Consider the following 26,194-nt stretch of genomic DNA (forward strand, 5'->3'; position numbering starts at 1 on the left):
CCAAGAGGAGCCCAGAAATAACCTGCTGGGTTTGGTTCCCTCAGTTTTAAAAAGTTTTGGGTTTTTTTAATTCTCCATTTTAACAATTTAACTCTTGAGTTTTGCTATAGAAATGTAACGTTGAGTCCACATCAGTTGGAAAGTTGCAATTTCCATTCCAGTTACAAGGAAGTCTCTCTTCATTACTTGGGCATGACTGGAATGGGCTTGAGGAGGCCACATCTGTTGCTTTCTGCAGGCTTTGCTTGTGTTGGGTGGCAAGACAGCACAAGATCTTGTCTGGCAAAGAGCAAGGCTTTTAGGCAGCTCTTGAAAGGCTGTATCTGTTATGTAAGAAAAGCAAAAATCTCATGTGTGATGCTGCTCTCAGCTCTGCCAAGCTGCTGTCTGTTGTGTGCCGGTGGCCAGGGGATGAAGGGACCGCTGGGAGTACAAACCTCAGCCACGCTGCTGTGGTCCCTCCCCATGTGTGACTGTAGGGCACTGAATTTCTAAAGGCCTTGTGGTAGGTGAAATATCCTCCTCTTAAATGTTCACCCATTTTCAGCGTCCCAGGGAAGGATTCTCCCTGCCCTGTGCTATGTCTAGTGCTTTGTCCTCAGATCACAGCTGTAGCTGCCAGCTTTATATCATGCTAAAAATTAATGAACCAGAGTGCACTGGAATAATCTGCTTTAAAAGGAACAGTCTCAGCAGCCAACTACTTAAAAATGATAAGAGAGGGGACTGCGTTACTGGAGCTGTTCATCTAGGAACTTTACAAGTGATTAAGTTTAAATATTCAGGCAGCTGATGAAGGGATAGCAGACAGCAGCACCACATCAAGAAGATGAAGCAGCCAAGCAAAATGTGAGTGCTTCTGTTTGGCTTGAAATCCAGCTGAGACAAACTCCTGCCCCTCGGGCTGGCCTTGCTGGGGGTCACCTCTCAGTGTGGAGGGTCTGCCAGCCGGAGGGGACCCCTGCGCCGGCCGGCAGGAGCGTGCGCTGAGCACACTTGCCCCATCCCTTACTGCTGGGGACACCCAGCAATGCCAGGCACACGTTTGTATGCAGGCTGCTTCCTTTTCAGATGTTTTAAGGTCAAACTGAGACTGTTGCGAACTGCTTTATGGAGTTTTGCAGCCTTTGTTGTTGTTTTCATGAAGCGATAAGTCTTTCATAGCTTCTGGGTGTCCTGCTAGGAGTATTGCTTATAGGCTGCATGCTGCTGGTAGTAAAGATCAAGCAAATCCTTGACCGGTGTGTGAATTACTTGTTTGTGTATCAAAGGTGCTTCTCGAAGTATTAAGGGAAGCCTGTGTATGACTTATAAAAGAAAATTTATACTACTGTTTAACTTCAGCACATACCTCGCTGTCCACAGTGACTGCTGTATAATCCACAATGATAAAGCTGTAGCTGCTAGTGACATGGCCTTGTGACTTGGGTTTGTATATGAAGCTCTGGTGACTGATGAGGTCTCCGACTTCTCTGTTTTCAATATTCCTCTCGTTTTGGGGTTGTTGCTGAGTCTTGCTGTGGCTCCCGTGTCATTTCTGCTCTGCTCACCTGACTCTAAACCCTAAGCCATGTGTTTTCCATATCCTGCATCTTTCCGTAGCCACCTTGTCCCCCATGTCCCTTCAGAACCTCCAGCTCCCTTTGCATGTTGCCTCAGCCGTCTGGATGTCTGACCATTCCTCCAGCCCCTCCCCAGCCCCTTGAAAGAGTCCCCCAGCCTGGAGGTCAGTGCAGAGCTACAGCATCTAAATGTCTCTTCTGGGTCAAACCAAAGGCACATCTCTCTTGGTGCCAGGATCATGCAGGTGCTCAGGGAAAGTAGCCTGGAGGCTGATATCTGCTGGCCAGTGGCAGGCAAAGGATGTCCCAAGAAACGGGGAAATGCAGTCATCAAACGTGTCTCCCATTCACCTTGTGGTGTTCCTCCCATAACTGCCTCTCTCTGTCTTTTCAGCTTGCCTTCCTGGATTTTACAAGCTTTCCCTCCGTCTCCCTCTCTGCTCCCCTTGCCCTGAGCACAGCTTCACGCATGAGGAAGCCTCCACGTTCTGTTCATGCCAGAAGAACTACTCCAGGTCTCCATCAGACCCACCATCTGCCTCCTGCACACGTACGTCTCACTGAAACGGCAGCTCTTTGTAAAGCGAGGAAACGGGGATCCAGACACTGTGTCTGTCCCGTGGTGCAGAGCCGAGCGGATGCCCGGGAGGCTGTCCGAGCCTGTCCCCCTGCCAGCACGTGCCAGCCTGTGCTGGCCCATGGGAGCTGCTGTCCCTGGGCAGCCCTGTCCGCACTGGGGTACTGCCCCAGTCGGGAGGGGATGGAGGGGCTGTCCTGTCCCTACGCCACAAAGCTTGCAGGCTGAGGCTGCAATCTGCTGAGACAGACGCGTTGGTCGGGCTTGCAGACTCCCTGGCAAAACTAGGGCACGGTCATTTAGTCAATATAGATCACAGATTTTAATTAAATGGCCTCCAGTTAATTGGATTGGACCCCAGCTACTCCAGTGATGGATGCTGTACAACTGCCCGCACAGCGATGAAAAACCCTCCCGCTTTGCCCGAAGGCAAGCATGGCTGGGCCGTGTCCGACCAGCAGTGGGGCTCCTGGGGCCCTTCCAGCCGATCCCCAGGGAGGTGCCAGGTCCGGCCAGGCGCTCCTCATGCGCTGTGTGAGCTGTTGCTTGCCGTGCATACCCGTCCCTCCGGCGGGGATCCTCCGTCTGGTGTCCCCACCGTGCCGCACGCATCGATGCATCCGCATCCCCTTGTGCTGCCACGTGCGGCGGCTGCCCGGGACCGTGCTCTCTTGCTCTGCCACGGGTGCCTGTGCTGCTGCTCCCAGAGGACCCGTAGGTTTTCCCTGCTCCCCAGGCAGCACCCGGCTGTCCCGGTGCCTGTGCACAGACACTCTTCTGCTTCCAGGTCCGCCCTCTGCCCCACGGAACCTGGTCTACAGCCTGCGGCAGTCGTCGCTGGTCCTGGAGTGGAGTGCCCCGGCTGACGCGGGTGGCCGGAGCGACCTGACCTACAGCCTGTGGTGCAGCCAGTGCCCGGCGGCTCCGCGGGGCCGCTGCGAGCAGTGCGGCAGCAGCGTGGGTTTTGTGCCGCAGCAGACGGGGCTCGTGGACCGGACCGTCACCCTGGTGAACCTGCTGCCTCACATCAACTACACCATCCGCGTGGCGGCTGTCAACGGCGTCTCGGGCGTCAGCCCGCTGTCAGGGCAGCAGTACGCCGAGGTGAACGTCTCCATCAGCCTCGCAGGTATGGCTGCCGCGTAGCGCACCTGACGGCTGAAGGTGAGCGGTGCCTCGCCCCCACCGCGCCAAGAAAGCAGTTGCCCGTGCTGTCTTACGCTTGCGCGTCACCTCTGGGGCGTGTGGTCTGCTCGGCAGCCGGTTCTGTGGCTTCGTCGCTGGGAGGACGCGGGTCTGGAGGTGGCGCGGGCGCTGTCCTCGGGCTCTGCGCGCCTGACGCTGCCGCGGTGCCCCAGTTCCTCTCAGTTTGCTCAGGTGGCACAGACGTGGTGCTCAGCGGCGGCAGGCAGCGCAGGCAGGAGGGGGAGATGGAGACGGAGCTGCAACACTCCCGGGGGGGTTTTGGTTGGTGCCACGGGCAGGCGAGGAGCTGGCTGTACTGGAGGAGCCTGTGGCCCCGTTGTCTCCCACTGCACTGGCTCACAGGTGGGTGGCAGTGAGCGTGGTGACAGCCTGGGCTCCTCCAAAGGGACAAGTCTGCTCTGCGATCTAGCTGCCGTTTGAATTTACAAATCAAAATAAAAGCACCTTCAAAGAAGCAACGTTTTCAGCCTATTCACAAAAAAACCCTCGTTAAAATAGATAATTCCAATATTGGCCGTCCTTTGGAAACAAAAAAACTGATTTAATTGCTCTCTTCTATGTCAGTCTGTGGCACAATTTCTTACTGTAAGTGTCCCCTTCCACTTTACGTTTTGCATTTCTGTTCCCTTATGTGAGGTGAAGTGAGCACCCAGCCTGCCTGTGCAGATGGGGCCCCTGGCTGGGTTTGATCCCTCCTCAATTGTTAGCTGTGCCTAAGGAAAATCAGCTCTGGCTTGTTGTGTCCTTGTCTGTTCCTCTGTGGTTACGTTATTAATTTGCATGAAAGCCCTTTGCCAAGCCACAGTTAATGGAGACAGATGATCCTCACATACCTCTTGGCAGGAATTGGCCAACAATTTCATCTGAAGAGATTAAACTTTGATCTTGTTATAAATAATTTTCCCACCACTTGATCAAATGTTTTTGCGTGTGTCGTTGCTTTCTCTTCCCTCATATAATAATTTCTGTGAATCCGTTGGGTGGATGCTGTGCCGCAGACTGCTCTTCAGTGGAGGTGTCATTTCTCATTAGGATCTTTGCTGTTCAAGGATGGATTTAGCTCTGGGAAGATCTTCTGTCTCCTGAGCTCCGGCTATTCCTGAGCCAGCGTACAAGCTAGGGAGGGGTGAGCTCAACAAGGTCTAATAACAAGCTGTTCCTCCAGAGGCTTCTGCCTGGTGTTGGGCAGAGGGACCAGTGCTCAGGAGCTGTGTCCTTGCCTGGAGCTTCAGGTCTGAGCCGGGGACAAGAGGCTGGGTAAGGGCAGCAAGTGCCCTGTCCTCTGTAGGGAGTGAAGCCGCAGGACTGTGATACCAACCCATGCCCTAGCCGTTCATCTGTTTAATACAGCTTTTCTTCTGGATAAGTGAGAATCTCAACCCCTTACTCAACACTGTGTACTCCTGAAGGAACTGAAATATGCATAAAGAATATGGCATAATTAATCTTGTAATCTGTTCAAAATCAATGTCTCTTGTCGAGCTGTCAAGTCTCCGGATGCAGATGGTGGCTCAGAATTAGCTGAGCAGCTGAGGCTCGGGAAGTTTCTTGAAACACTTAAATTTTTTGCTGCCGAAGGTGTCCCCTCCTGGGGCAGTGCCAGGCTGGAGCTGCTCCGTCTGCAGGTGCCCAGGTGGCCCAGTTCCTCTTGATTTGGCACTGTGGGCGAGAAGTGACAGTGATGATTAACCTGCACCTATTGGCAAAGAGGGGGAGAAGGTCATCTCCTGGGGAAGTGGCTTCTCAGTCTGGTTTGCCTGTAACACCCCTCTGGGGCAAGAGCCTCCCTGCTGCGAGGAGGGCTCTGCGTGGGATGGGACCCTGCGCGGGCAGGCGGTGGCGCGGGCAGGACGCGGAGCCACGGCTGGCACGGACGGTTTGCGGAGTGTGCCACCTCCAGCGAGTCCTGAGCCCTGGAGCCCCTCGTCATTAAAGCCCATCACAGAAGTGCCGGATGGGGCCAGAGATAAGGAGAAAGGGAGACTTGAGGGATGCCTGGAGCAGCAGTGACTTCCTTGGCAGCTGCGATGCAATGGTCTCAGGGAAGTGATTTGCAGCAGCAGGGAAGCTCTGGCTGCAGATACGCAAACTCAGAGGAAAAATTAAACAAAGAAACAAGACCCTATTTAGCTGTCAGATCCCTGCTCCTCTAAATATAGCTCTGAGTGCAGCTTTCGCACTGCCCTTCCCCTTCAGCAGTCACAAGAGGGAATTAGCAGTTGTTCATTGTATTTGCAGGGGAAAAGAAAAGATGCTATTTAGTCTGCAGGAGGCAAAATTAATACTGTGTTTTTTCTAATCTGGCCCCAGCATGGGACTAAATAAAAGTGTTTGAGGAGAGAACGGAGCTGTTTACCTGCAGGAGTAGAGCTGCATTAGCTATGTAAATGTACACTCTGGGACGATGTCATTTATATTCCCAGCAGGGATAGGCTCCTATCTTAAAGGGCTTTTAAATCTGTTGCAGATTAATAATGCAGCCAGTGCCGAAATGCATTCTCCTTTCTGAGTCTACAGAGAAGCGGTTTGTGCTGAGTTAGGTCCTCTGAAGTAGACTTCTCTGTGCCCGCTTGTTGCTGGTGCGGCAACACCAGCCCAGCCCCAGCCAGGAGGGGCGGTGGGTCCACAGGACGAGCCGGCTCCAGGGCGAGGGTCTGCGCTCACGGGGTCTTTGCTCCCCACGCAGTGAGAACTGGACCTGGAAGAGCTGTACGGTAACTGATGAGGCTGCTTCTCTGGTTTGGAAAGAAGGATGCTGGGGCAGGCATTGCCTCGGACAGTGCCCAGTGCGTTTTCTGCGTTGCAGTGTTAATAACTGGTGACGGAGGGGAGCGGCTGGCTCTCCCTAGTGCGAGCTGTGCCGTGGTGCAGGGCGGCAGAGGTATTCGGGGGCGATGGGGACTTCTCTCCGTCTGATTGCCGCTCACCCCACGTGGGGAGCACAACAGACGGGTTGTGGTCTGCTCTCGTTTGCTGCGTGTCTGCTCAGCTGCCCCAGTCCCGCAAAGGTGCAGAGAGAGCGTTCCTGGAGGCGCTGGGTGCTGGGGCTGGGCACCAAAGAGGCTATTCCTGCTGCCTGGCCTGCAGGCACTTGGTGCAGCTCCATTTTTAAGTGCTTGCTGTTGTCCCTCTTCAAGGGTCCCCTTTGGGTTTTGGATGCAGCGGGTCATTCAGTGGAGAAACACTGTGGCCACACCTAGTTTTATGCCTTTTCTGCTGGTATACTGGTTAATTAAGAGGGGTAAACCCACCGCCAGCAACAGAATGGAGTTTATAAAATCAGGCAGAGTGGTGAATAATTTAATGTTTGCTTTTTCAGAATAGAGGTAATGTTAGGCGAGCTTAAAATATTGATGGGAAACACATTTTTTTCACAGTGTGAAATGCTTTATAGTCTGTGTGATTTTCTTTAATGCCTTTTAAACATGTTTGAGGCTAGTGCCTGCTTTCCTGGCATGTACCATGGGTTCTGGTCTACAGCCCATCACTAAATGAGTGTGATTTTTCCCGATGACTTTGTTAACAGTCAGGACCACTTGTTCAGGTTTCTTCAGTCCATTTGCTAGATTCAGAGATACAGAAGGGCATCTGTGTGATATTTTATTGATGGGAATTATATAAAACAGCAAGGAGCACTTAACTTAGTTTACAGGAGCAAAACTCAAGTTAAGTGTCAGGCTGGCCTCAGCCGCCTGTATCACTTGTTTTGTAAAACGTGCGGTGACATGTGCTCATGCAGAGGCCACAGGCTCGTGGTGGGGATTACCCTGCTGTCCCAGCGATGAAAGCTGTGAGCGTGCCCGTGTGCATTTCTGTTTGTGCACGTGGGTCAGTGTGTCTTTATGAGACTGATGAAGGAAGTTGAGAATATTTCTCTTTTTTTTTTTTTTCTTATCTTACTGAAACACTTCTTGCCCATGAAAGTCATTCTCACCACTCCGCCCCAGCAGCAAATGCCATATTACAGCCTGTGCTAGCCTAAACCTGGCTCTGATGAAGTGGGAATAAGGAGCAATTTGCCAGGTTTGGAGCAAAAGTGTGCCAAACCGGTGCAAATTCCGTCATACTCATTATTGGTGTTTGAAGTAGCACCTCGACAGGGCACAGGGCTTCCTGACGGTACCAGCAGGGTTGAAGGTCTCTGGCAGAGGAGGGGAACCTTTGCCGCACACGGGTGCTGCTGGCGCTGCCCATTTCCCATGTGCTGTGGTACAGACTGGTGCGAGGAGGACGGCAGCACCATGTGCGCCGTGGGATTGCTGTGCTGGAGGAGTCTCAGGCCTCCCTTGTGCGAAAAGCCTGGGCAAAAAATGCGGGAGGTCCAAAAGGGGTCCTGTCCCGCTTGGCCTGGTGGGAGCGTTAATAACCTTTCTGCCTTGCTTCGTGCTGCCGGGGTGAGCTTGCTTCCCCTTCTTTACACATGGACAGTTTGGTATCCCCTTAAAGGTCAGCTCTGGGGCCAGCGTCTTTACTCAGAGAACTACTTTTAAAAACATGAAAGGACACTCAGCCTGATTGCAGCAGAGGGAGCTGTGGGCAGGGGCTGTCAGCTCGCTCGAGCGCGGGAGCTCCCGGCTGCCCTTCGGGTCCTCCCGCTCTTTCAGCAGAAGCCGAAGGGACTTGGAATCAATGAGCAAGTCATCATGAATAAAACATCAGGAGGACTTTTTTCTTCAGCAAAGATTAATGAGCTAAGTAATAAATACAAAATTTCACAGATACTTAAGTTTACTTTCCAGGGACTTGTTCCTCTCCACAGGAGTCTCTGTGGGTTAGTCAGGGTCCAGCAAATGTCCTGATTTGATGGAGAAGTGGGACAAGCTAGAAGCAGCCGATTTCCCCATGCAGCTTTCACTGTGCCTGCTGCAGGGCCGCTGGTGTAAGCGGGTGAATTGGTCACTGCAGCCCCTTCGCCTTGGTGTGTTCTGGCCCTTGGTGCTTCCCGGGGTGATCCAGGGACCGCTCTTCCTTGTGCCAGGACTGTGCCTTCCAGCCGTGGCCAGGCTGATGGCTGCTGAGGGCAGGCTGGGCCACCCAAAGCCACAGTTATGGGAGGCTTTTCTGCTGTTCCCTGTTCTCTCCTCAGCTGGAGAGGAGACTTTCTGCCTCCTGACCAGGACAGCTTGTGGCACTGCCCCAGGAGAGCTGTGAAGACCTTACTTGGCGTGTTCAGCCACTGGTGAGGTCAGTTTTTCTAATCAATCCTAATTTTCTCTCTAATCAATCCAAAGCAGAGCGAGGGGCTGCAATAGAAGCTTTTATCAAGGCACCAGGTACAAAGTTTATTTGCCCTACTAAAATATTTAGTGTCTCTCTTGACTAGTACCTTTGCAGCAAAGACACTGATGTCCTAGCACGACCTAAGCAGTCCCTTCCTCCCTCCTCTTGTTGCTGAATGCCCTGGCCATGGGCAGATCACCGCGTCTGAGCCGCTGCTGCCTTGCTCTGGGCAGTCAGGGGATGCCATGTCCTTGGCTGGCTCCTGAGGTGCTGCAGACAGTCCGACAGGTCCAGCTGGCTTTCCACTGGTGCAGGAGGCTTTTGGAAGAGCTGCTGGGATGCTGCCTGCAGGCCGGGAGCCCAGCGCAGACAGTGCTGCTGCCTGTCAGCTGCGGGAGCTGTACGGGCACTGAGCGCAGGTCAGCGGCTTGAAGGCAGGAGAAGGTGGTCGGAGGAGGAGGCCCTGGGAAAGCAGGGATGAGCACAGCAGGGTAAGGCGGGCAGACCCTTCTCTGCTCCTGTGAACAGCAAAGGTGTCAGGCAGAGAGCCTGTGGATAGCTGGGGACAGCGAGCTGCCTGCTGCGTGCTGGAGAAGTCAGCTTGTCTGGAGCCAAACCTGATTAAAATGGGAATAGTTGGCAAGTGCATCTTGCATAGTGAGATGAACTAAACGGGAGCACGCATGCCAGGGAGAAAGATTCAGCGTGGAGCATGTGCTAACTAGAAATAAACAGCCAGCTCCTGGGGCACAGGCTGTGTGCTCGGCAGCGGGTAGGGCAGGCAGCTCTCCCATCTTCCCGGCTGTCCGGAGTGGTGTGGGGCAAAGCCTGTGCCAGGGTGGCTGGAGGCGGCTGGAGAAGCCTTGGTATGTCCTACAAGCCCTCCTGCTCAAAGATTGTATTTTGTGTTTCCCAGAAATCCTTAGCAGCAGGTTCAGAGTACCGAACGTTAGCTGGTGCTCAGACCCCTCTGCAGCGCGGTGCAATTAGGGTTTTATGCTTGTTTTCAGTCAGAGCGTTACTAGCTGCCCACAGATTACAAAGCTGTTGTATTTTACCACTATCTTCTCCCATTGGGTGATTACCAGCCTGGAGTTTGCCCTGTTTCAATCCTGATTCAGAGAGAGGGAACTGGTATCTGCAGAAGCAGCACACTCTTCAGCTGTTTAAATTGTTGAAGTTTTTACTGTGGCATCACAGGGCAGAAGCAGAAATGAAGTTACCACAACTGAACACATTCAGGCTGACATATGACTCGCAGCCCAGATGAATGAGAGGATAGAGATAAAATTCCTTGGAACCTGTGATCTGCTGGTTGCACTTACTTGGCTGTTCAGAACCAAAGCAACTGAAGTGTGGTGGCACGCAGCGTCACAGGCTGTGTCCCCGGGGCTCTGCCCCAGACCTGGCAGGCTGTGCTGGGCTGGTGCAGGGGGATTTGGGTGCTGCTGACCGCAGGGAGAGTGCAGAGTATGCTGCTGGAGCAGGGGGGATGCTCTGCCCCCGGCAGCACCACCGTCACCTGCTGCTTTCCTCTGATTTTTCAGCGCCGACTCCTGTCACTGACATCCGCACGGATAAAGTTGAGCAGAAGAGCATCTCCTTGTCGTGGCAGGAGCCGGGCTTCCCGACCGCCAACGGCACCGAGTATGAGGTCAAGTACTACGAGAAGGTAGGCTCTGGGGACTAGCTCTGGCTCTCAGTCGTGCCCCAGCCCTCCCCGGCCGATTCCTGGCCATTTCCCTCGCCAGCCAGGTCTGCCCCTCGGGAGCGCGGGCTGCTGCGTGTGCCGGGGTGGGTGCTGCATGTGCCGGTGCTGCTGGTTGCAGTCCACCACCCGCCGCATGAAGATTGAGTGGTGGGAAAGGGAGGGAATGCATGTCTGTGGACGGTGCTGTTGTGAAGATTTTACTGGCACCTGAAAGTAAGAGGAGTGCTTCAAATGGGGCCATTAAGGTCTTTTCTTCTCCAACAGTGTTATGCAATCAGCTTATGCAACTTTTGGGAAATTTGGATTATTTGTAGAGTTTATGTTGATTAGTGGGTTTTTTACCCATCTGCGCAGCAAGATTTCATCCAGTCCTAATGTTGACATCTCCCTGGGAGAAACAGTAAAGCTAATAATTTTCATTCATTCTTTTTTTTTTTTTTTTTTTAAATGCGTTGGCTGGCTTTTTTCAAGGACATTAAAAATCTGAGGTTTGAGTGCTTGCCATTAGCCAGCTAGACAGGGACTGCTAAACCATACTGGGTTTCTAAATCTTTGACGAGATAACACCTGTATTCATAGCCTGCTCTCTGGGAAAGTGTTGGGCCTTGTGGTCTTCACTGGTTTAGGACTGAGGGCCGCTGAATCTGTGATTTAGGTAAGCTGTGAGTGGCCTTCCACACAGGAGGGGACAGAAACAAACATTTTTCTGACAGTCTCTTAATTTTAAAAATAGCTGTTATTTGACAGGTGTGGTGGGCTGAGAATTTTAGAAGAAATGCCGGTGGGCAGGGAGCAGGGACAATGCTCTAAATCAAAATAAATGCAGTTTATGACACAGTTCCGCAAATTACCTTATCTGCGTGTGCTCAGGCTCGTTATGAAACTGATTACACGTCAAGCAAACTGTGCAGGTGACATGTTGGTGTTCTGTATTTAGAAACAAGCTACCTTGAAGCTGATTCATATTAATGTCATTTTCAGTATCTGATAGATTTGAAAGGAGGAATCTGTGGGTGAGGGTGAATGCTGAAGCCTGAGACCGTAATTCCTGTGCAAATGGGCTGCAGCAACAAGATACTCGGGGCATATGAAATGAGGAAACGTCCTGCTTGGGTAGGGAATTCAAACTGTAGTTTAGCAATTATTGACTGAAAAAAGGTTCTTGATGCTGACACAAAAATCAACTTAGTTCTTAATCTTTGCTTTTAAAGCCATACTTTAACTGTGGAGATTCAAGGGGGAAAGCGTATCAAATGGAAAATACATTTCACAGCGACGTCTTGGCCCTCGGAGCGGTGCGGTGAACGGCTGCTGCCTGTGCCCTTGCCAGATCGCAGGGCTGGGACGCTCGTCGGGGCTAGTCTCTGGCGTCATGAGGATGCAGCGTGCGCGCATGGGATCCGAGAGAGGCTGGTGCTGAGACTGTGGAAAGTGGCCTCAGATAACGCCAGTCTGGGACTGTGGCAACACCGGCCTCGTCTTCTTGCCAGGAAGTTTGTTCAGAAGTACCTGACATGGCTGAGAAAATGATCTCCGATAGTGGCTGCACAGTAGCACACGAAGCATTGCGGGAGCTCTAGGGGGATGCTGGGGCTTGTTTTGCTTTGCAGACCACGGGAACCAGAGGCACAGGGGTCTGGGCTCTGGCATGTGAAAGCAGCGCAGGTAGCCCAGCAGTCCCACTGGCCGTCTAGCTGGGCAGAACCCACCCTGCCTTCCCTGTCTCCATCAGCGGCTGCAGGAGGGGGGGCTGCCCGTCGTGTTCTCCCTTAGTCAAAGCGGAAGGATCTGTAGGTTGCAGGGCAAGTGAGTAAAATCCTTGGGACCAGGACTGTTGGCAGACCCGCCTGCCAGCTTTGATTACCCAGTGTGTGCTAATACGTGTGTATTTACTCCAGGGCTCAGGCGGCTGTAGCAGGGGAGCAGGAAGGGGCAGGACGGTGCCAGCAGCCGAGCCCCAGCGCGGGGGCAGGCAGGAGGAAAGGAGCCATGCAGGGTGGCACAGCTGCTCCCCACCACCCCATCCTCTGCCTGCCTTCATAGCGCATCACCTGGCTCCATCTGCTATTTCATGTGACCTTTCCATGTAATTTCTATTAATGAGACATCTAGTAAATGTATTCTTTCTGTTGAAGGCTTTATGTTTAGATAGACTGTCCTGATGGGACCCAGAGGTGAGGCAAAGATACAGCTGTGCAGCGCCTGCTCTGTGGCGCAGCTGTCAGTCCAGCTAGATTTCTGGTATTTCATTATTTCACAGGATCAGAGAGATCAAAGCTACTCAACTGTGAAAACCACGTCAACGGCCGTGACGGTCAATAACCTGAAGCCTGGCACCCTCTATATTTTCCAAATCCGGACATCTTCCTCGCCGGACTACGGAAACTACAGCCCTAGTATTGAAGTGGAGACGCTGGCAGAGTGTAAGTGTTGGCAAGGCTCGTCTTCTCTTACGCACGCACCTGCAGACGTGAGGCTCTTTGAGCCAAGCCGTGGGGATGCTGCTGCTCCTGCCCCAGATGCTCCTGGTTTTGTGGAGCAGCATCTGTTCCTCTGGTTCTGCCGCTCTGGGTCTAAGAGCAGGTACTTCCCAGGACTTGCTTTTAATTGCATTTTCCTCTTTGATTTTAACAAAACTGCTGCTGCTGGCCTGCCTGTCCTGGAGGTGTCTGTCCTCACTCTTCTCAGTGCAGCATCAGTGAGGACAGCCAGTCTCTGGCTCCTCTCTGGTGTAGAGACTGGCGACAGTCTCTGCTCTTCGACTGAGATTGCCCAAGAAAGTGCTTAGCAGAGCAAGAGTGACTGAGGGTTGTTTTGACTTGGTGTGATGTTGGTGCCAGAACAGGACTCAGCAGGTCCTTTTTGTGGGGCCACCAAACAGGCGCTGGAAGGGAGTGAGCATCACTCCCTGCTGACGTAACGGCCAAGGGCACGATCCTGCCCATGTCTGCGATGCTGTGCAGCCCACAGCGGGCGCTGCTGAGACGGGGTGGCCAGCTGCACCGTCTGCAGCAGAGGAGGCAAGGCCAGCCTTGGATTGAGCTGGCCTTGGATGTGTGCCCCAGATAGGAGATAACTGCTTACCCCCACTGCCGGCCTGGCTCATGAGACACTTGGCTTGTTAGCCGCTTGGCTGAATAAGGTCAGCCAGCACCAGTGTTATTTGCTGGGGCTTTTCCTTTTCAGTTTCCATTCATAACTATAGTCCAGAAGCATCTTATTTCACTGACTAAAAGAGGGCTTGGAGAGATGGTAGGGCTTCAGCTTAATAATCCACCCTGGCTAGAAATGAAAGCCCTGAAATGGCTGGCTCAGTACGACTCCCACAGATTGTGTTTAACAGGGCTTTAAATTGCATCCATTTGCCACACAGAAGACATTTTCAGAATGAATTGAAGCCAATAAAAATTTTATATAGAATTTAGCTTTCTAATACCCCTGTTTGCAAAAGCAGGAAGGAAGGGATTAATGTGATGAAGGAAAACTATTTGTAAGCCATAAATTTTAATATGTCCCTCTGATAAACAGAAACCTTTCCTCAGTGCTGATTAACAAAACCAGGAGCCTAGTGTGGCAGCGCTGGGGTTGCTCTGTCCGCACCTGCAGTGTTGCCCTGCACGTTGGTCTGATTGCACCAGCTCGAGCTTTTAGAACTGAACCAGAATGTGAATTGCTGTGAGGATGGTGAAATGTAGCCTGGCGCTGCAGGTGAATTGTCCCACAGCCTTGCTGGAGGACACAGGTCAGCACTGGGAGGAGCAGCCGGGGCTGCCTCATGCCTTGGACCTGCCCCAGGGCACGTTGCCGACCCACTCTGCTTGCCTCCCACAGTGACGGTGGCCTCCAGCGAGCAGAACCCCGTCCTCATCATCGCAGTGGTGGCCATCGCAGGGCTGACGGTGCTGGTGTCCATGGTGATTGGCATGATGGTCTGGAGGAGGTGAGCGGAGCCGCAGCTGAGCTGGGGCATGGACCGAGGAGGTTTGGGGCAGGGGAGGAGGAGCGGACCGAAGCGAAGCCCCTGCAGCAGGGGCTCTTGGAGGCACGAGGCAGCGCTGGCTCTCAGCGTGGGAGCTGGGTTAAACTATGTGCTGGCTCCTCGAGCCGTGGGGCTGGACTCTGTTCCTGAGCTGCGACTTGAGGCTTTTATACCTAGCGAGGCACTGCTGCCCAGATAACGGTGTGCATCTTCACTCTCATTGCAGACAGTGTGGGTACAGCAAAGCCAGCCAGGATGGGGATGAGGAGCTGTACTTCCATTGTAAGTGAAGCCTGGCCACCGTGGCCAGTACAACTGTGTGGGGATCCCTGTATTTATTGCTATTAATAACCCAGCTTCTGACAAAGCAGCCCTGAGTCCTTCCTTTTGAAGTGTTGTCATCCTGTATTATCCCAGAGCAGGGTCTCAGCACAGTGAGGCTCTCTGGGGACTGTGGGCTTGACAGCTTCATAAGCCAGTGTCCGTCCTTCCAGCACACAGGTCACTGCCGTGCCAAAGGCAGTGGGGATGCTTTCAGCTTTCCACGGGGTGTATGAATTATTCCATCAGCTTTTCACAAACGGCTACAGGAGAATACAGCTTTGTTTTCTGGGGCTACTCTTGATTATTGAGCAGCAATAATTTTACAGACAACAGTTGTCAAAGGAAATTCAGATGTCAGGATTGATGAGTTTATTTGATTCCTGGCATATGCCCGTGAAGCGCACACGTGGTCTTCTGCTCCCCAAAGCATTTCAGAAGCAGCAGAGCCTGCATGCTTCTCGGATGCAGCTTGGCCATTTCACCTGGCTTTGAAGGGCCTCACGCTGCTGAGCTGGAAGGTTTTTTATGCAGGGCAAGGGGAGTGCAGCAGCCGTCTGTTCTTGGGGAGGCGAATGGAGCCAAAGTGGAAGGGAAGCCTTGTGTGGTGCGACCTCTTCCCAGAGCAATCTGGCTGTTTGCCTGTGTGCTGGTCCTGGACGGGCCAAGCAGCTTGTGCAAAACGTCCGTTGTCCTCCTTGCCTTGCCCAGGGAGAGTAGGAGACGTGGCAGTGCTCTAGCAGGGGCCTGGTGAGCGGCAGAGCTGATGTGCTTTGGCTGTTGTTTTGGCCGTTTGTTTTCAGGAAACGTGAATTAGGGTTTTGAGGAAGCCCCAGCAAGCGGGTGGCTGTTTCTCCTCTGGAGCTTTGCAAGGGCTCCTGTAAGCGGGTCAGCCTCGTTCCGTGCAGTTCTCCTGGACATGCTCCCGGGCAGGGTCGCTCTCCATGCAGCAGATGGTAGGCGCCTGCAGGAGGTATTTTGCTGCCCATGCTACTAGTCGAGGGGACCTGGAACATGGCTGTTGTTCATTGTTATAATTACCACTCCTAGAGGTCTCGGGGACAGAGATGATTTGGATACTCGAGGATTAGCACGGGTGGCAGATAGGCTCAGTCTAGGAGGAGGCTGCGCTAGAGTGAAGGAGCTACTCTCCTTTAACCCAGGGGTTGTGGCAGTGGAGCAGAGCGATTAGGTTCATTTAATCCCGCAAGAAATCTAGCAACCTTAAAGCCAAATCTTTTGCTTTGCTTATAAAAAGGTGGGAAGTTAGACCTGCCAGCAGACCTGGAGATGGATAACTGCGAGGGTGTTTCCTGGGATGGATGGGCGGGAGCTCTGCCAAGCCTTTCTCATGCGCTCTTTCTGCCCTTCCTGCAGTTAAAATACCAACCAGGAGGACGTACATCGACCCTGACACTTGTGAAGACCCCATGCAGGCCGTGCACCTCTTTGCCAAAGAGCTGGATAACGCTAGTATTAAAATTGAGAGGATCATTGGGACAGGCAAGTTCCTCCTCGCTGGCCCCTTTGTGCCGGCGGCTGTGCCGTGGGCTGTGCGCGTGCCCAGCCGGAGCGCTCCCCTCTCGCCCCGGCACGCAGGGCCACGGCAGCGCCGTGACGTTGCTGCTGCGGTCCTGCCCGAGCCGCAGTGCCGTGGGCGCGTGCCGGCCCTCCCGCTGCTGCCCGCAGGCTCTGCCCACCTTGCCGGCATCTCCCAGGGCAGCTCCTCGTCCTCTGGCACCATCAGTGGTGTGGACTTTTGCTCTTGTCTCAGGGAGGGTACCTGCTTGCAGTGGGGAGATGGGAGGGGGGCTGGTGAGTATTTTGTTCAGGAGCTTGATTTTGCATTCCCGTTTATTTTTCTGAGGCCCTAAGTACAGCCAGCTGAGTGAGGCACAGACCAGAAAGCATCAGCAATTATCTGCATCTGGGCAGTTTGACAGCAGCATGAAAACTATTTATAAATATGTGAACCTAATGATTTATTGATTTTCATCAACTTCACTGCCTAAAACTTAAAAGCAAATTAAAATCCCCTCACTGGGCCCTAGAGCCTTAATTGCTAATGTGTGCCAGAACATGGGAAACACGATGATTCTTTGTTGTTTCTTTTCCTAAAGATAAATTCAGCTGCAGAAAAAGAAGAGGTGGAGGAAGGGAAGAGGGGAGGGCTTGCCCACCAGCTTAAAGGACAGTGTTGAAGGGAAGAGGACACTGAGGAGAAGAGGAGGTTATCTTTGTAGCTGCTGAGTGGAGCAGCTGAGACTAATCCCACATACCTTTCGGAAGCAAATTGGTCAGGAACACATTAAATATAAGGAATTTGGGAGTACATTTGTCTTACTGCTGACCTAACAAATACCTGGCTTTGAAATCAATAAAGCTTTTCATAGCTACACATTTTTTGCTGTAAAGCCAATATTAGCCTTTTATGTTATGAATTTGGTAGCTCCTGTTGTGTCAAGCATGTGGCTGTGCAGAGTGGGATACTCTGCCTCAAAGACTGCAGAAACCCTCCTGGCCCTGCTGTGCTCTGTTCCATGAGAAGCAGATCCTGTGTGTGCCGAGCCGGGAAGCAGAACGAGCCAGGCCCAGGGAGCATGAACTTGGTGGCTGGGGGTTAATCTTCTTTTCATGGGAAAAAGCGCAATGTGCACTTGAGCAGAGCATGGAGAGAATGGCTTAGAGATGTAGGAAGAGGAAGAAGAAATTGCATTGCATTATCACACGTTTTTAGTGTCACATGCTGATGCTAAACTTGTGTGAAGGGTTGTGTGTTCAGCAAAGGTGGGGGAAGATCGTAAAACAGACTCTGCGGGGGAAACTTGCAGCCACACAGGGCTCCGTGTGTTTCTGAGTTTATGGATTGGCAAATCCTCTGATTAACGATGGGAAAATCTTGCTTGTCTACACAGCAAGACACATCACTTGTGCTACAGGAATGTACTTTGTGGTCCCAAGGCAAAGAAAATATCCCCTAGAGGGAAGCTGTGAGGGATGTCCTGCTGTGGCTGCGGATGCTGTTTAACTTGTCTCTCTGCTACGCAGGAGAGTTTGGAGAAATCTGCCGGGGATGCCTGAAGCTGCCCAGCAAGCGAGAGCTGCCGGTGGCAATCCAGACCCTGCGGGCAGGGTGCTCGGAGAAGCAGCAGCGCTCCTTCCTGGCGGAGGCAAGCACCATGGGCCAGTTTGATCACTCCAATGTCATCCGCCTGGAGGGGGTCATCACCAGAGGTAAGGGGGGTCCCAGGCCGTACGGCATGGGGGGGCAGCCTGAGCCACACGCAGTGGAGGAGGGCTCCAGTGCAGGCAATGTGCTTAAGCTGTTGCTTTGGAGTGATGACCTGGTGCTGAAGGTGCAGTACTGTTGCTCTCTGGAAATCAGGCATTTCCTCATGTATTAGCTATTTTAGCATTCTGATGATTAATAAAATGCTTACAGCTAGGTGAATAAATCCAGGTAGTAGCTTAGCAGCAAAACTGTGTACTCTTAATAAAAGCAAATTGAAGTGAGGTTCTGTCAGTAAAACAGATGACTCTGCTCCCGGCTCTCGTGGGAGTGTGTGCGCTGAACTAGTCTGCAGATGCTGTAGTTAAATAGATATTCATGTAATCCAAAGAAACATGAGCATGTGTGCTGATTTTAACTAGCCTTTTTATTAGGTAAGGAAGTATTTCTGTCCTGAGTCTTGGGCTGAGCTGGTTGCTTTTGCATTCATTGGGTAGTGCCATCCTCCTTTATGATGTGGTTCAGTGTCCTGATAAAAGGAGCATCTGATACTGGGATACAGCGTGATCCCAGCTGGGAATGACATGAAAGCCTCGGACATACTGCTCATTGCAAACTGTCTCCCTTAATAGCCAGGCAGTGCAGGCTGACCATGCTGGAGGTTAGCACCCGGATTTCTAACACCTGCAGTGTTAGAACTGCCTGAGCAATGGGCGGGACTCACTCAGTGCTCCTTGTCTGTCCGTGCAGGGAGTACCATGATGATAGTGATGGAGTACATGGGGAATGGTGTGCTGGACTCTTTTCTCAGGGTAAGTGCTGTGGGAGCCGGTGGTAACTGCGGGGCTCTGCCACCCGCTTGGGCTCTGCTGGCAGTGCCCCCTTGAACTGGGCATTACTCACCTTTGGCTTTGCCGCCTCTTTTTTTACAGAAGCATGAGGGACAGTTCACGGCCACCCAGCTCGTTTGCATGTTGCAGGGGATTGCCTCTGGCATGAAGTACCTGGCAGAAATGGGTTACATCCATAAAAGCCTTGCTGCCCACAAAGTCCTTGTGAACAGCAGCCTGGCTTGCAAAATAACTGGTTTCAGACGGCCACAAGAAGATAAGATGGAGACCATCTTCTCCACCACGGTAAGCTGCATTTCCAAATTCTATTGTCAACATTCCCTGAAAGCAAAATGCTGACAGAGCGGCTACAAAACCTCCGCAGAGGTGGATCTTCCTGGCTGCATTGCACAGCCATGGCTGGGAGTGCTTAGACTGGGGCCTGGCATCACTAGAGAGGTTTGCAGCCTGCTCTGAATGCTGAATAAGGATCAAATCCAAAGGCAGCTAGCTTCCACAGGTGGAGTTAATAAGACATACAGCAATTCTACTCCAGAACCAGTATTTTTCCTAGGCTCCTGTTTCCTTCCTCATGTATGAATGTGGGCTCTGCATCTTAACAGCTTCTTTCTCAGCTGGCAGTCAAACGCGTTTAGCCAGGGAACTGCACAGGAGCCGTCCGGCACCATTCTTCCTCTGGCCGCAGCCCTGCACGCATCTGCACAAACTGGCAGAGAGGCAGCGGGTGGCTGGAGGCAGCCCTGGCAGCCTCGGGGTTCCTTATGTCTGTTTTATCACTTGTCATGAAATTCATGGTTTTCAATTAAGAACTTAAGTCCTGCTTGATTCACACTCACGCCTTGTCAGCTCTGCTAGCCAGTGTGTCTCCCAAGTGCCTGCATGCACCTGGAGAAGCTGCCTGGCAGCCCTTGGGTGCGGAGCCGTGGGGCTGTCCCTGCCCGCCGGGCTGGGCAGGCGCCCTGTGGGCCCCCGAGACCCCCACAGCCCCTCGCCGGAGCTGGATCTCTCTCCCCACTTCTTTCACACACTGCTTTGACGCCTTTCACGTGAGGGTGCCTCAATGCATTTTTAACTGCAGAGCAATAAGTTGTATGTCTTTTGGTACCCTGCATCTGCCTGGTATCAGCTGGGGCTGTTAGTGCATCACATTAACTGGGCATTAATATTTTAAAGAGCTTTGATTCCTCAACCAAATGAGCACTTAATGTTTGCAGGGAGCATTGGGCAGTGCCAAGGAGGCAGCAGCTGATGTGTGCTGCCTGCGGGGACGCGGTGCCTGTGTCCCAGTGCAGGGTATGGGCATCCCAGGGGGAAGAGCCTGTTTGCAGGGTTTGGCCTGTGCTCTGCCAGGAGCTGCAGTCATTTGCCAACTCTGACTAGACCGGTGGCAGAAAGAGTCTTGGAAAACTTTTTCGGCCATTATCACTAGCTGCAGGGAGGCACGCTCAGTGCGCTCCATAGGGAGAGCGCTAGTGTCCTGAAGAGTCCTTGGCAAAGCGTGACTCCCCCTCCCCGGACATGGTGAGCGTTGCCTGCAGAGCTGTAGCTCAGCCGTGGCTGTCGTGCCGCAAAGCTCTCGAGCAGAATTGCCCTGGCGCTGGCATGCCGCTGGGTACGGAGCAGCCCGCTGAGCGAGGGGGATGGAGAGCCCAGCAGGAGCCCTGGCTTCTCCCACCGCGGTGCAGCGGGGCTGTGGCTTTGGGGTCAAGGTCTCCCCTCTGTTAATTACAATTAGCTGTGGTGTCTGTCACCTGCTTCCCCTACTGCATCCAGAGGGCTCTGCAGATGCCGAGGTGTGGATTGCTAATTACAGGAGAGCAAGCAAGGGTGAAAGGACTGTGTGTTTGTGCAGCTCTGAAACGGTCTTCATTAAATATTAATGTATAAAATGCCATCAGCTCTTCCCAGAGACATTCTCCTCTCCCATTAATATTTCAAGACTCACACTCCCATGTAGTGTACAGTTGCATGGCCATTTTAAAACAAATTGAGGCAAAAGTTTTCTCTTCGTATTAAACCCACATGTGGCATGAGGGCTTGCTCAGTGTCGGCCCTGCGATGCTGGGCAGGGCGCGATGAACGGCCGCCCGGGAATCGCATGCATCGGCTACGTCCCACTGTGCGAGCACGTAATTTCTCCCCTTCTGCCTGTCCAGCGCGGGAAGAGCCTGGTGCTGTGGTCAGCCCCCGAAGCCATCCAGTATCACCACTTCAGTCCGGCCAGCGACGTGTGGAGCTTCGGCATCGTCATGTGGGAAGTCATGTCCTATGGCGAGAGACCCTACTGGGACATGTCCAACCAGGACGTGAGTCCCCGGCGGCCGTGCGGTAGATGACAACGTTGCCGTTGCTAATGGTGTGCAAGTGGCTCCGCGGTGCACGGCGGAGCTGGAGGAGCTGCTGCTGCTCCCCAGGCGGGGTGTGAGGAGGGAGGTTTTCCCCAGGGGTTTGCCTGCGATCTGCGTCGCAGTGCCTGACCCCGTCTTCTCACCTCCTCCGCCCTCCTGCCACTGCAGGTGATGAAGGCTGTGGAGGATGGGTTCCGCCTGCCCGCCCCGGTGAACTGCCAGCCACCCCTCCACCAGCTCATGCTCGACTGCTGGCAGAAGGACCGCAGCCAGAGACCCAAATTCTCGCACATCCACAACATCCTGAGCAAGTTGGTGCAGAGCCCGGAGCCCCCAAAGTGCCCCAACTCCACGTGCACCAGGTGACCACCCTCTTGCCTTGCTGCCTGTTGTTCTGCTTTGCCTGCCGGTTCCCACCTCAGGCGTGCCGTGCCCTGCTCCCTTCTCACCGCCCCGTTTTGTTGGCAGGTCCCACAGCACGTCCATCCCCCTCACTGAGCGTACCTTCTCAGCCTTCCCATCTTTCAGCTCCGTAGGCGAGTGGCTGGAAGCGATAGAAATGGGCAGGTACAAAGACAACTTCACCGCTGCGGGCTACTGCTACCTGGAATCAGTGGCCCGGATGACAGCCCAGTAAGTGAACTGGTTTCCTGGCTATAACCGCATGTCGCTGGGTGCAGTGTGAGTGAGCTCTGCTTTGCAGTTACAGACAGGCGTCACTAAACAAGAGGACAGATATTCCAAAACATGTCTGTAAGAGCTCGCTGGCATGGGTTGGCCTGTGTGTGTTGTGCACCTCAGTTGCTGATTTTTGAAGCTGAGATTTAAACCTGGAGTTTGAGACTTTAACCTCTCGTTTCTGACAAGAGTAGTGTTGCCTGTCCCTTCCAGAAGGCAGAGTCAAATCTAATGCAATTCACTGATAACCTGTTACGCAGGCAGCACAGGGTGGCAGGGTCAGGAGCTGTCACGCGCCTGGCGTGCTGCAGGCTCATGTTACCCCTGGATTCCCAGTCAGGGTCCGTATTGCTTTGGCTGGGACAACAGGTTGGGGATTTCTTACTCTGGCAGGTCTGAAAGCTGTGCTGCCCTTGCCTTGGAGCAGTTGGTGTCGGGGCACTTTACAGTTACGGCTTGTTTTTCATGGCTGACGCGGGGCTCGTTTTGCAGAGATGTCCTCAGCCTGGGGATCACGCTGGCGGAGCACCAGAAGACCATCCTGAGCGGGATCCAGACTCTCCGGGCCCAGGTGATACAAATGCATGGCCGAGGCGTGCAGGTGTGAAGCAGTCCCCCACAGAGGTGCAGAGCACTGACCCGGCGCTCCCGGGGAGGAGACAGCCAGCCGGCCCCGAACCGGACCAAATCTCTGAAACCTCGTGGTTTCGGGTGGGATGTAGGAATCACTGGGCTGCTGCCAAGCAAAGTCATTCCATGTGGCAAGAGAGCAGGGCTTCCTGTCCCCTGTGCTGGGGAAGCCAAGGATTCCTGGGACACATGTGGTGTGCCTAGGTGGATGTGGCTCTCCCTAGCACTGTTTTGTAAGATGAGTCAAACTGTAATGATGCCATTTCATATGGTAATTAGGTTAACAGGGTGGATGGACGTTTGTGCACTGTCTTAATCCAGAGCTGACAGCATTTTCCTATCTAGCATCCTACTAGTGAAATCCATGGGTATTTTTATACAAGCTGACATGTTCTAGCAACCCCACAAGGAGCTTTTATTGCTTTTATTTTTAGAGACCAGAGCACAGCTCACACCCAGCGCCCAACTTCTGGAAGGTGACTTTCCCCATCTGCTATGTTGAAGGAAACTGTTTCCCAGCCATGTCCCTTCTGCTCTAAGAGTTACTTCACTGAGTCTTGACAGCACAGTTGGTGAACAAAAACAAATATTCTCCACTAAAGCGCAGAGCAAGTGGTGCTGAATGTTTCTAAGGCTCTCTTGGCAAGACAATTTCAGGGGAAGAAATGAAAAGCTTTGAAGAGAGCCATAGCCAATAGGTCAAGCAATGGAGTCCTTGGGCTGCCCTGCTGATGCTCTCAGCCTTTGCTGCTTTTTGTGCAGGTCCTGGTCCCTCGTTTTACTGCTGCAGCCCAGCAGTGGGGCAGGAACTTACAGACGAGAACAACAGCAGGCAGTACACTGCTGCCCACATGCAGATTGAGCCCACAGGCAGAGAGACCTGCTGCAGGTGCAGGACTGATGCTAAAGCATCTGTTGCTACTTTAGCCTCTCTTCCCTGCTTCCCGCCTTGCAGTTTTGTGGGCAGAGCATCCCGCATCTTGCCTTTGCTGGCTTTGTGGGCAGCTGTGATGGTCTCTGGCTGCTGTCCTAGGCTGCGGAGCAAAGCAGGCAGAGCGTCGCTGCGTGCCCACAGCTGTGGGCTGACTCCAGAGCCTGGGGACTCCCTGCTGTCAGCTGAGCTGGACCATCCTGCTCAGAGGTGTCTGCTCTGCCTCACAGCAGTAGATGGACGAGTGCTCTTCCGTCTCTAGGTCTGGAAGCTTTTGCAAGGGAAAAGGTTTTATGAACAGCACTAATTCAACCCACAGCGGCAGAAAGGAACCTCCCAGTTCAGCCAGAAATGGGATGAAAACTTGGGAATTGGTTTGGGATCAGAGAGACAGTGGGCATGGCTGTGCTTTCAGGGGATGCTTCCCGTGTCCGCTCTGGCAGTGTGCCCCTGGCCACTGGAAGGACCACCTCAGCTGTGGTCAGTGCTCTTCCCCTCCTCCTCTGGCTGCCCCGTGCCTGGTCTGGAGCAGGGAAGCGAAGGGCAGCAGTCTGCCTGGAGCGTCCCGCTCTGCTGTGCCAGGGCGTCAGTTTTCCACTGCAGGTTGATGGCTGTGCGGAGGTCCATGCCAGAGGGCTGCAGTGCCAGCGTGCCCCACAGCACCCACAGCCTCTGCAGTGGGTGCACCCCGGGTCTGGGTGTTTGAGGTGGCTGCACGGGCTGTGCTGAAGGGACCGCACACCCTAGCCGGACCTTGGGCAGAACTGACCATTACATCCATGGGATCCCTGAAATCCTGCTGTGCAATCTGGGCAAACCAGGGCACATCAGCACTTTATTTTCTTGCAGACGGTAGCGCGGTACTGCCTGCCTTGCATGCTGGCAGTTCCCACTGATGCAGGCCTGATCCCTGATGGAAGACGTAAATAGCATCTGCTTAATAATACAAGTTTCCTTGAAGTTAGTTAATTAAATGGGTCTTTGCAGCCTTGTACAGAGTTTTGTAGGCCTTTTATTATCATCTGTAAGTATTGCAAGTGAATTATTAATGATAAAAGGCAAAGATTTACAAAGGGAATGAATGCTGTGGGAGATGTTCACAGGGCGGCTGGAAATCTGTTTGAGTCAGATCCTCCTATTTGCCTGCTCTGAGAGGATGAGGATCTAAATGATGACTGAGCGAAGGGCCCTAAGGCAGCCTCTTGCGGGGCCGGCATGGCACCTGCCCTGCCCGGGCGTCTTCCTTCTCTCCCGGTGGCGTGGTCAAGCAGAGCGGCGTGACCATAGGTGCTGGTGGCTGTCCTGGGCGTGCTGGCCATTGCAGAACGTGTTACCGTAGGGATCCAGCTTCTGCTTAGTAAAGCCTCGTTCGCGGTGGTTTCCTTTTCACCGGCCCTTGGGCTCTTCTGGCTCAGGTGTGTGGCCAGGCTGGGTCCAGGAGTGCTCAAGACTGACAAGATTTCCCTTCTTTCAGATATTTTAGCTTGATTGCATTAGAGATCAGAACTCTCTGCCTGAACTTCACCAACCAGTGGTCTCAAGAAGGTGCCAGCTAATGTTGGTTTATCAATTTTCTGCCTTGTGCCGGTGTTCCCAGGCAATGCCGTGGTGAGCACCACGCACTCCCAGCGGCTCCCTGGTCCCGCAGCCCCGGCGGGGCAGGCTGGCGGAGAGAAGGGCACCTTCCCCTACGCAGGGTTTGAGCTCCCGGTAGCAAACACTAATGGGAGTGCGAGTCAGCACAGACACGCGTGCACAGAGCTCAAGGCAGGAACACTGGCCCTGCGGGACCCAGAGCTGTCCCGGCAGCGTGCCTGGCGGTGGGCGAGTGCCAGGCGCGCTCTGGGGAGTTTGCTGCTCTCCGGGGTAAACAAGCTCTCTCATTCCTGCCACCTCTGCAGTTTAAACAACATTCCCCAATATCACTTGGTTAGTTTTCTAACACAAATAATTTGTCTTTAAGTTTGGCCCTTGTCTGGTCTGGTTGGTCACTCACAATCCTGCTGTTTCACACCAAGAAGAGTAATAATGGTGAACAGAAACCTTCATTGGGTAGAAATGCCAGATCCCAAGGATCAAGTGCAATTTGTATGCTCTTTATGTTTACATTTTATCTATAGAGAAAGTATATTATAGTTCTTCAGGCAGGGAGTTGAACCAACTTGATTCCTAATCCTCTCCCCCATCTCCGGGCTCTTGTCCTGTCCACCGGGATTTCCAGCAGCCTCTGCATCGGGATGCAGGGAGCTGCGCTGGGGTGTCACTGCTGGAGGGGCTGGCTCCAGGCTGGTGCAGCTGCTTTCAAGGAGATCTGGGGAAATCCAGGGCTTGGTGATGAGGTGACAGAGTCCTTCGGAGTCTGGGAAGCAGACCTGGCCATCAGCAGGCAGCAACATGTTCCTCTTGAACCCTCCAGAACAGGCCCTGTCTCCAAAGTTACAGATGTGAGGAGGGGCTGGCTCTGCGCTAGCTGGAGAGAGATAAACCTCAGCACAGCTTATCTAGAGTCATGGTAGTTTCTCTGGGCTGCAGTGACCGGTGGCTTGTCGGGAGCCGTGGGTCCCTTGGGAAGCTGTGTGGGGGTCCCTGTCCTCCCACAGCAGCTGAGCTCTGCAGGGGGCTGGCAGCCCCGCAGCCTCCTGCGCCATTTACTTGTGTAATTGTGTGATGCTCGCTCTGTGCTAGAGTACTCCAAGTGAAAATGAGACCATCTTTCAATCATTCCTTTAGTGTTTCCCCCACTGAATTAGGCTCCCATACTACGTTCTCTAGCACAATCAGAATTGAAGGTATAATTTCTTTGTCTGAGTCTCTCTAGGTATTCCCCAAAGAAATTCAGTGTTTAATTACTTTTCTGACTTTGGTGAGCGACTCGGATGTGGTGTTTCAGAAAGCTGTTTCTTTTAGACAGCATGGCTCTGTGGAAGGGACCATGCTTTAACTCAGCAGAA

The 26,194-nt window shown here is 53.1% G+C and overlaps 1 protein-coding gene across 1 annotated transcript in view; it reads left to right on the forward strand.

The window, feature by feature from the left end:
- The window catches only part of EPHA10 (EPH receptor A10), a 39,486-nt gene extending 17,197 nt beyond the window's left edge, over positions 1-22,289 (forward strand). The window contains exons 4-18 of the mRNA XM_010576299.1: positions 1,957-2,112; positions 2,927-3,268; positions 10,113-10,237; positions 12,537-12,699; positions 14,108-14,216; positions 14,482-14,537; positions 14,675-14,689; positions 15,954-16,079; positions 17,625-17,810; positions 18,556-18,617; positions 18,738-18,941; positions 20,813-20,962; positions 21,173-21,366; positions 21,482-21,637; positions 22,175-22,289. Coding sequence (XP_010574601.1) covers positions 1,957-2,112; positions 2,927-3,268; positions 10,113-10,237; positions 12,537-12,699; positions 14,108-14,216; positions 14,482-14,537; positions 14,675-14,689; positions 15,954-16,079; positions 17,625-17,810; positions 18,556-18,617; positions 18,738-18,941; positions 20,813-20,962; positions 21,173-21,366; positions 21,482-21,637; positions 22,175-22,289 — 2,159 coding nt within the window. The remainder of the gene's footprint in view (positions 1-1,956; positions 2,113-2,926; positions 3,269-10,112; positions 10,238-12,536; positions 12,700-14,107; positions 14,217-14,481; positions 14,538-14,674; positions 14,690-15,953; positions 16,080-17,624; positions 17,811-18,555; positions 18,618-18,737; positions 18,942-20,812; positions 20,963-21,172; positions 21,367-21,481; positions 21,638-22,174) is intronic.
- The last annotated feature ends 3,905 nt before the right edge of the window (positions 22,290-26,194 follow it).

This window comes from Haliaeetus leucocephalus, unplaced genomic scaffold (genome assembly GCF_000737465.1).
Source record: "Haliaeetus leucocephalus isolate CR32 unplaced genomic scaffold, Haliaeetus_leucocephalus-4.0 Scaffold517, whole genome shotgun sequence".
Taxonomy (NCBI): Eukaryota; Metazoa; Chordata; class Aves; order Accipitriformes; family Accipitridae; genus Haliaeetus; species Haliaeetus leucocephalus.